Source organism: Juglans regia, unplaced genomic scaffold (genome assembly GCF_001411555.2).
Source record: "Juglans regia cultivar Chandler unplaced genomic scaffold, Walnut 2.0 Scaffold_739, whole genome shotgun sequence".
NCBI lineage: Eukaryota > Viridiplantae > Streptophyta > Magnoliopsida > Fagales > Juglandaceae > Juglans > Juglans regia.
In genome coordinates this window covers 82,108-93,135 of record NW_023362286.1, presented here as the reverse complement: position 1 = coordinate 93,135, position 11,028 = coordinate 82,108, and the positions used below count along the sequence as shown (strand labels likewise).

The following is an 11,028-nucleotide window of genomic DNA, read 5'->3' as shown; positions in this document are numbered from 1 at the left end:
GCTTACAGCTACACTTTCTGAAGAAGTGTTAGGTATTGTTGTTGGTCTAAACACAGCTTCAGAAGTGTGGAATGCTCTTGTTCATGCATTTGCAAGAGTATCCTCTGATCGAAGTCTTGCTCTTAAGCACAGACTCACCTCCATCACAAAAGGATCTGATTCCTTAAGTGATTACCTAAGGAGGTTTAAGACCATTTGTGATGAACTTGCTGCTATTGGCAAACCAGTGGCAGAACACAAGAAGTCTTGGTGGCTTCTCAATGGCCTTGGCAAGGAGTTTGAAGTTTTCACAACAACCATGCTCAGGCCACCAGTTCCAGCATTCTCAAAAGTTGTCACCCTCTTGGAGAGCTACACAAACAGGTATAAAGTTGATGCTAACCCTTCACCTGTCGCCTTTTATGGACAGAAGTCCTATAAGCAAAAGAAATCCAATGCAAATCCTGGCTCCTTCACATCAAAGGGTCGTGGTTTTGTACAAGGACAATCCACTGGCTCCAAAACAAAGGCTGAACAAAGTTTTAACAATCACTCTCATGGCTCCCCTTCCAACTTCAAATCTGCAAACAAAGAAGAAGTTTTCTGCCAGATTTGTAACAAAAGAAATCACACTGCTTTAAGGTGTTTTAATAGGTTGAATCATTCTTTCACAAATGATAGCCTCCCTCAAGGTTTTGCAACATTCAAAATGGAAGACAGCTCTGAAAATTCTACATGGAATCCTGACACTGGTGCTACTGACCATATGACTGCAAATGAAGGTATTCTTCACTCACTGACTCCTTACACAGGTCATGATGGTATAATGGTAGGTAATGGGAAGGTATTACCTATCACACATGTTGGTCAGGCCATGGTTGGCCCCCCTACATCTGAGATTATCTTAAATGATGTTCTTGTAGTACCTGCTATAAAAAAGGACTTATTGTCTGTTAGCAAGTTAACTACTGATTATCCTCTGAAATTTGAATTTGATGGACATGGTTTTGTGATAAAGGACAGGGTAACACAGAAGATAGTGGCAACATGAAGGAACCAGAAGGGACTATACACTTTTGATGTTGCCTCAAGTTTTCAAAATAAGGAGAGCTTCTATTCCTCCAAATTTCGATCCACAAATAAAGTTCAATGGCATCAAAGGCTTGGACATCCAAACTCGAGAATTTTAGACTTTCTCTGTAACAAAAAGTTTATTACTCTTGAGTCAAAACAAATTTCTACACAAATTTGTACTAGTTGTCAAATGGGGAAAGCCTCCAAGTTGCCTTTTCTTTCTAGAGACAGCACTGTTAATGTTCCTTTTGCAAAAATCCATTGTGATTTATAGGGACCAGCTCCTACTCTTTCTAGGGAAAAGTATAAATTCTATGCTATTTTTGTTGATGAAGCTACAAAATTTTCATGGCTGATTCCTCTCAAACATAAATCTGATCTCCATTCTGCTTTTGTTCAGTTTCACATGCTTGTACAATGTCAATTTGATGCCAAAATTCGTGTCTTCCAAACTGATGAGGGTGGTGAGTTCAATAACACCACACTCCTTGCATACCTTCGAAGTCATGGCATCCTTCATCAAGCTGTATGTCCCAAAACACCTGAACAAAATGGAACAGCAGAAAGAAAGCATAGAAGTATCACAAACTTAGGTTTGACTATGATGTTTCATGCTAAACTCCCACCTAGGTTCTGGCTAGACTGTTTTTCTACTGCTGTTTTCTTGTTAAACAGATTGCCAACTCCTGTGCTTAACATGGACTCTCCATTTTTCAGACTTTATGCTAAACACCCTGATTATAGCATACTTCGAACTCTTGGGTCTAGATGTTTTCCATATCTTGGAGAATACAGGTCCAATAAGCTTGAACCAAAGTCTTTGCCATGTGTCTTTATTGGCTACAGCAACAAACACAAAGGCTACAAATGCCTTTATCCACCAACTGGTCGTATTTTCACCTCACGACATGTTGTGTTTGATGAATCTGTCCTACCTTATTCTGAACCAACACTCCTCTATGACTGCCCTACAATTGAGGGGGAACTTTCAACCTTCACTGAATGGCACCAGGATATTTCTAAAGAACCTGCAAAGCAGCCATTGCCTTCTGCTTATGCTTTCCCTACAGCCATGCAAATTGAGACCACTTCCCCCTCATCTCCTATGGTTTCTAACCCTATTCCACACACAGATAATCTGCCTCTCTCATCACCACTCATTTCTGTTCCAGCTACTGAGCAGCCAACTCCTCCACCGCATCCTATGCAAACCAGGTCTAGGTGTGGTATTCACAAACCCAATCCTCGTTATGCAGACTTACATGCTCTAACTCCTATTCCTTCTGAACCAAAGTCCATAAAATCTGCACTCAAACATCCTGGTTGGTCTGCTGCAATGGAGGAAGAACTTGATGCTCTTGCCAAAAATGATACTTGGGAATTGGTTCCAAAAACTGAGGGGATGAATATAGTTGGTTGCAAGTGGGTCTATAAAACCAAACTAAAGGCAGATAGCACTCTTGAGAGACTTAAAGCAAGACTGGTTGCAAAAGGTTTTAGTCAAGTTGATGGGGTGGATTTTATAGAAACTTTTTCACCAGTGGTCAAACTTGCTAGCATTCGAATTGTCCTTACACTTGCCACTGTTAAACACTGGAAACTGCACCAATTAGATGTTAAGAATGCCTTTTTACATGGTTTTCTTAACACTCCTGTTTACATGGATCAACCACCTGGTTATGTAGATCAAAATAGATCTCAGCATGTGTGCAAGTTAAACAGAGCATTGTATGGCCTCAAACAAGCTCCAAGAGCTTGGTTTGATAGGCTAAGTGACTTTCTTTTACAGCTTGGTTTCTACTCAAGCTCGGCAGATCCCAGCCTTTTTATATGCCACTCAGATCAGGGACTCCTTATTCTTCTCCTTTATGTAGATGACATGGTAGTGACTGGTGATAATCCAAAGAGAATTCAATGGTTGATATCTCAGCTCAGCCAACAATTCTCAATCAAAGATCTGGGTTTTCTACATCATTTTTTGGGAATCCAAGTTCTTAAAGTGGGTACTGATCTTTTTCTATCTCAGCACAGGTACATCATGGACTTGTTGACTCGAGCCAATATGCATGAATGCAAACCCTTGGCAACACCTATGCCTTCCAAAGCTCAGCAATCCACTGCCTCTGAGGAGCTGTTTCATGATCCAACAACTTATAGAAGTCTTGTGGGTGGTCTGCAGTACCTCACATTCACCAGACCAGACTTGTCTTTTAGTGTGAACTATGTCTGTCAATTCTTGCAAGCACCAACAGTGCATCATTTCCAGCTTGTCAAAAGGATCCTCAGATACTTGAAAGGCACTGCACACCTAGGCATTCACATCATGTCCAGCAGCTCACTCGACTTATATGGGTTCTCTGATGCAGATTGGGCAGGTTGCCCAACAACAAGGAGATCCACCTCAGGCTATTGTACCTTTCTTGGAAGTAATTGCATCTCTTGGAGTGCAAAGAAGCAACCAACAGTTGCAAGATCAAGTGCAGAGGCAGAGTATAGGGCTATGGCAGCCACTGCAGCTGAATTAACTTGGATTTCAACTCTACTCAGAGACCTTGGAGTGCCCTTACTGAAAACACCCTCTCTTCACTGTGACAACATGAGTGCCCTGTATATGACAGTCAATCCAGTTCTACATGCTAGAACAAAGCACATAGAACTTGATTACCATTATGTCAGGGAAAAGGTGGCACTCGGCTCCTTGGAAACAAAATTTGTTACCTCTCATGCTCAACTTGCAGATATCTTCACAAAACCTTTGCTCAAAAATCAATTCAAGTTGTTGCGTGACAAACTTGGTCTTTGTTTTCTTCCACAGCCAAGTTTGAGGGGGAATATAAGGAATGATGATAGAATTCAAACAGTCGTGCTTCAATCAAGCAACACAGCACAAGATCAGCCGTGCTTCAATCAGGCAACATAGCACGAGATCCCAGCAATCCACTCAAGTCAACTAATGGCTATACTTAGGAAATAGATCAATCTGTCAGCTGTATATAGCTATGTATTTAATTTGTATTTTCTGTATAGCATTCTTTCTATATTTTGTACACTTTCCATAGATGGATTAGCTTGTATATGCTACTATAAATATGGAATGAAAGCACACTCTCTATCTCAACTCGTGAGATAGTAGTTTCTCAAAAACTTCTTTAGGAAGTTGGCTAAGGAAGCCACGGCTAAGAAACAGAAATGAAGGAGAAGAAATGAATAACCTCCATGTAGAGATTTGTACACAATAATTGTCATATTATATTGGACATAGGCTTTTATAAGAGGAAGGGAAAAGAGACTGAGATGAAATAAACAAATACACACTTAACTGTTCATTGCCACGAGGACCGCCAGAACAAGATGCCAAAACCTCCTCACTGATTATCTGGGAAGCAGTACCACGAGCAATAGACTGCAGAAGGATTGAATATAAAATGTAAAAGACAATTCTGGACCAGCAACTTCATAATATTATCCTCGACAAAACTTTGATAGAAACAGGCGAGAACTAAAACATTTGAGAAAATGAAGACTCGACTCCCAAGGACACTCTTGCACCAGGACAGGTCTCCTGGGTCAAAAAGAAAATGTATAAAATCTAAATCTGTTTTAGTCAGATATGTATCTTATCATTTTTGTTGGTGAAACTAGAACCTAATTCCACCCCCCACCCATTGCCAACTGTGTCAGATACATCCCACACCAAAAGGTGCTCGGGTGGTATCCGTGGGCTGGAAATATCTAGATTCCAGGAATATACAGCATATGACCATCTCAAAAGAATCTATAGAAGCATTAAGATATATGAAAGTCACAACTTATAAAAAACAAAAAAAAAAAAAGATATATGAACATCACATACAAGAAGGATTCTCGAGATCTCCCCCGTAATTGATTCCACGTTAGATTCAGACAATCTATTCAGAAGACCTGTGGCAAATTAAGGATTTGAAACTTAGAAAGCAAGTAGCAGTTCAGCATAAAGGGCAGGGCACAAAAGGCCTTGTTATACTTAAACACAAATATCACACCTCGTATATGTCTGCGTATTTGGAGATACTGTTCTGATTCCTTTTGTGAACAAGCTCTTGAATGAGGAGCAACATATTTTCCATCTCCCTTACCCGCAGGTGCCTTGCCAGGAACTTCTTCCGACACCACTTCTACAGCACAAGACACAACTGGCTTGGATGCACTAACATTTGTATCACCCACCACATCACCATTTTTTCCTTGCTCCAACAACTTTCTTTTCCGACGCTTCTTCCTCAAAGGCGCATCAGCAGGAACATCTTCCGACATTAATGCATCACATGTTTCAATGGATTTAGAAGATCTAACACTAGGGTCACCTAAAATGTCACTTTCTGGCCCTTCTTCCAACAATTTTTTCTTCTTAAGTTTCTTACTTTTAGAGCTCTTGTCAGGAAATCCCTCAGCAATTGGGAGTTCTTCCCCTAAAGAATCGATAATAGATGGGAACCCTTCAAATAACAAATTGACATCATCATCCTCTCCTCTCAATTTTCCACTCTTCACCTTTAGTTTCTTTGCAAGTTTCCTTTCCAGTTCCAAATCCTCCTCTGCAGATGCAGCAGCACTCTGCATCCCCATCTCAAGATACTCTTCAAACTTTGTCTTTTTCAAATTTCCTTTAGAACCCTTCTTTCTTTCCACCACCTTTGATGAACTAGAACCATTAAGTCCCACAGACAGTGGCTTGTTAGAAGTCTCTGAATTCTGATGTCTCTCAGGCTTTACCCTTTGATTGTAAAATTTCTTTCTCCTGTACATTTTGTTCTAACAAATTATTCAATTTGCTCACTTTTTTTGAGTTTGAATTCCCAGGTTTTTTCCGAAGATTTCGATATTCCTGTTAGCATGAAATTCACATTATACAAAAGAATAACCAAAAAAAAATTTCCCCGAGTCCAAAAGAAAAAATTAAAAATACAACTTGCTTAAAAGAAAATAACAAAAACTTAAAATTTATTTTACCTGATGTTGGAGCCAAGCTTGATGCTTTTGTGCTTTCTTTCCAAATCGGGCTTCTTTTCGCTTTTCTCGGCGTGATTTCTCTTCTGAATTTTTTTCTTTAACTGATTAAACCAAAAAAATAAAAGATTTAAGATGTCTTTGTATCTAAAACCAAAGGAAGGTTGAAATTCAAATCAAACTTAATGATCTGAACTATAAGCCTAAAAAAAATAAAAAATAAATAAAAGATGCTCACCCATGCCTCCTGATTAAGCTTCCCAAACTTAATGAACTGCCAAGAAAAATACAAACATGTTACATGAACATCCCAAACCCAAGACGGATAGAGTTCCTACTAAAACTTTTGACTTTTCCCCCATTTACAAAACTTCAAATGCAAGATATCCAAAATAATTTTCAACACCTGAAAGTCCCATTAGTTCAACCAGAATTCAGAGCATATATCAAGTAGAATAACAGCATAACCAAATGGTGCAAACACAACTAACCAAAAATTACATCTACAACTAGAAGTAGGGTGTGTAAGGTTATCGGTCCGGACCAAAAAACCCGACCCGACAGAACGATTTCAGTCGGACCAGACTGATCACCTTTCCGGCCGGTCTCAGTCCTGAAAATTCCAATTTTCCGGTTTTCAGTTTGGTCTCAGAGTAGGCTTTTTTCACCCCCGACCGACTGAACTAAATATATATGTTTCAAAATAATTTTTTAAATAGTAGTATATATAGTAGTATAACTTAATTATCTAATTTTCACCCAACCTATAACCATGACCATGTAAATGTAATATATACAATTAACTAATATGTTATTAATATTTAACCTATCAAAAAAAAACAATTAACTAATATATTATATGTTTAATCATAATATTATACACAATGATACATATTCTATTATCTACACCTAATTAAAACACTTAGGTACATTTTCTGTGAGATACCTAAGTTGCAAGTATGAAGTATCCATGGACCATGACAAGTATTCACTAACCATATATAAAATATTAAAATTTTAAGATAGGTCATTATGCGTTGACTATCATAATTCATACACATACTATTAACTATTGAGTACTAAGTTAATAACTATTAACATCATTAATATATTAATGAGTTAGTTAGATAATCCACATTAAAGAACTCAATTAATTTTGATTTTACTATTTTATATAATTTTTATCTATTAATTTAGTTGCCAAAAAAAAAATATTTTTGGTAGTTAATTTTGGTAAGTTGGGCCTTTAACAAAAAAAAGGGCCCATTTTGTACAAGCCCAACCCAAATGGACCAATCGGACTGATAAAGGCTAATAACCAATATATTGCAAGGCATATCGTCACCTATACATTTTGTTTACGTAAAATATCAAGGTATGATCATAGTTACTTACCTTGAACTTTATGCAGTCAATCACATTCACATCAATAGGCACCTATACATAAGCATATTGTCACACCAACTTCTACTTTGAGTGCATCATTAATTTTAAAGACTAAAACTCCACTTAATGAGGCTATCCGTGAGTTTCAACCCGCAATAATTATCCAACTTATAAGCTCCAAAATTACCTTCCACGTTTTTGTCATCCAAACAAATATTCATAATAATATATAATTGAATCCCAGAATAATTTCTCTTTTAAAACCAGGCAACCCATAACCATCAATCGAACCATATATACATCCAACTCGTAATATGCATGTTATCCGCAACTCTAAATATGACTCATAGAGTCATATAGTTAAACTCATAGCACTTGTTTGATCCATATCACCTAACATGTTTTCCTCCTTAAACTAATTTGTCAAAACCCTCACAACATATTAACCTCAAATGTATCTGTCACGACCATATTAATCCATACATATAACCTAGTCCCGTGATCACAAATTCATTCAACCCGTAGCCGTATTACTACTCCAACTTGTAACTTAAATAACATGTAGCATAAATATGGACCCGTCTCCTTAAATGCGTGAAAGAGAAAAACCCTTGTTGTAACACCCCTTCTTGTAGGTCAGGAATATTAATGATCTAAACTAGTTTTCTGTGATACTAACACTGCTCAAGTGTCTAAATCATACACAGTCTCTGGAAATTTATTCTACTCCTGGCACTCCTGCTCTAAAATTCACGAAATCATCATCTAGAACATTTAAACATGAAATAGAGAAACAAACAAATGAATCAAAGACTCAGTAATAGCACATCATACTATAAACTTAACTTAGTTTAACATTAGGCTTAATTTTGAAAACTTACATACATCGTCACAATATGCACATAACATATAGATAATTATTTAGCAACATATGCAGAATCAAACATAATCATGGAAATACATGTAATATGGATGCATGAATGACTGACTCCATGCATTTCCTATCATTCGTACATAACTTATTCCTCGTCTTTCACTTATTTCGTGGCCATCATAACATGTGTGCATTGGTCCAATTGTCGTTGACCATATATAACATATCATAACATAGGGTGAACCACGTTTGGGTCTGTGGCATCATATAATGTATCATAACATGTAGTGAAACACGCTTGGATCCGTGTTATCACATAGCAAATGGTGAACCACGCTTGAGTATCATAACCTGTGGTGAAACATGCTTGGGTCTGTGTCACCTCAAAACATAATAGCTTACATGTGGTGGACTACGCTTGAGTCTGTGACTTGCACATCCATCCATAACTTAAGGCTAATCTTATAGCTTACTTGTCATTCGTGTGTTTTCTTATTAACTTTCATAAGGCATGTGAACATGTTTGACTTCGTGAAATTACATGGCATGACATACCCTTGTGCATGGCATAAACATTAAACATGGCATATTAACATGAGTCTTACACAACATAGCATAGAATAGGCATGGCATACATGTGATTTTCATAACATTCTCATCCATCTAACAACAATCCATATCGGCATAGCATGTATAGCCTTATTCACAAGCTTATCATCATAATTCATCAAGGTTCGTGAAAAGGAGCTAACCTTGAATTGGCTCGTAGCATAGCGTAGGTAAACATCACATTTTTCATGCAAAATCATAATATTTACAGCACACATAAAGTTATGATCATGCTACTTACCTCTTAGCACTACTTCCACAATCTCACATCGTAGTTTGTGACCTATACGAGGTACTAGACGTTACTAAATTTCTAGAAAACGTTCCGTAACATTCTAATTACTTAAAATCATACCATAGAGATATAATTAAATAAATATTCAGTTAACAACATAATAGTTTTATTAAAATCCAACCAAATAGACAACGGAAATATTAACTAAAATAATAGGCTTAATAGTATATTTTAATAATATACTTTAAATCCCCTAAATATTTTCTGTAAAAATAAGTCAATGGGCTCATATTTATTCAAATAAAACTGTGGCCTAACTTAAATTTCAGCTCAGCCCCACTTAAGGAAAACAACCCACTTAAAATCAATAAAACAGTTTCTGAAAAAATGCAACCTGCCCAACCCGCTTTAAAACATAATTCTAGTTAAGAATTAAACCCAACCCCAACAAGACTCAGCCTACTTTCGCCGTGCAATGCTCACCGAGAGAGAGAGATTTCAGACTAAGATAGATTTATTAATGTGCCACCAGTAACCTTGGCCATCAAGAATCAAAGTTGAAAATAAAAGATTGCACTTCTTTCTATCAACCTGGTCATCATCCAGGTAATGCTCTAACCTCTAGAAGATAAAAACTTCCCAAAAGTGGGCATTCATAATTTATTTTCCCGTAACATTGAGAATTATCACAACTAATGGTTCATGAAGCATACACTTCGTTCATTGCATCATCTAATGTATAAAATTTGATGATATAAGAAAAAATTATTTGTCCTCGTCTGGCCCTCTTCAGCTTTAAATTTTGTAAAGATTTTGTAAATAAAGAAATCAAAGCCGGTCCTCTCATAATTTTGTAATCTTTAGTAATACTGAAAAGATTTGGAAAGACAATCTTAAGAGGAGAATCCCCACACCAAATGTCGCGCCAAACATGCCCACCACAGGGGATCTCTGCAATTGAGAAACAAGGCATTTAGATGCAGATAGTAAGTGAAATGCTATAGTGGAAATAATGATAATTAAGAAGTGTTTCCTCTGTTATGACCCTTGTTGCAATAACATCTCTAGTGGTGTAGTCCCTACAATGCATTGTATCAGCCAAAACTGGCAGTAGCATTAAATTTAAATGGAAAATACCAGATGAATAAATTATTAGAACCAAAAATGAATGAAACTAGATTGTTAAGGCAGTGATTTCCTTTGCCTTAGATCAGAACCAAGGAGATGCTTCTAGAAGAGCCAGCTCAAATGCAAATCAGAAATGCAAGAATACTACACCTCAACATTTTTGTTATAAGGAATCTATCTTAGTCTGTTATAAAGAATCTATCTAGAGTTTTTTTGAAGTCCAGAACTTCTCAACCCAAGAAATGAAAATAAATATATATACCTAAAGAAATGAAGGAAAACGATACCTCAAAAAACTTGCAAAAATTGAACTCATGAATACCAAAACATCTATTTGGACGTTTTTCTTATGAAGGTTCATTTATATCTATATATATAATCTTGCGAAACTAATATGTCTTCCAGTAAATGATTGATAAAAGAAGTATTCCACTGCATAAAAATTAAATGTTATGATTAGTAGGCTTAAGTTGTTCTTATATTTGTAAAACCGTCTCTTCATTCAATTTTACATACATGTTGAAAATGTCAAATTTACATGTTTGAAATAATAAACCCACTATTTTTTGTGAAGTTTGATCCAATTACACACCAATGCTCGCTTTTTTATTCCACATTAGAGCCTTTAAGTACAAATGTGTACACCCAATTCATTAGAAAACCACGTTGTACATATGAAAAATAGAGTTTGGTCTTTAACAGCTAGGTTGAAGTATTGGAATTGATGCCAAGGTTTAACACCAATACAAAAGAACCT

At 36.7% G+C, this 11,028-nt stretch overlaps 1 protein-coding gene across 1 annotated transcript; it reads right to left on the bottom strand.

Moving 5' to 3' along the window:
- Window positions 1–4,162: 4,162 nt before the first annotated feature.
- On the bottom strand, window positions 4,163–9,170 carry LOC118346313 (nucleolar MIF4G domain-containing protein 1-like). Its single transcript, XM_035687201.1, is given in 8 exon segments — window positions 4,163–4,229; window positions 4,374–4,456; window positions 4,907–4,974; window positions 5,076–5,849; window positions 5,851–5,917; window positions 6,043–6,143; window positions 6,278–6,313; window positions 9,150–9,170. Coding segments are annotated over 7 exon segments (1,164 nt in total). The 5' UTR covers window positions 6,282–6,313; window positions 9,150–9,170.
- Between the last annotated feature and the right edge of the window lie 1,858 nt (window positions 9,171–11,028).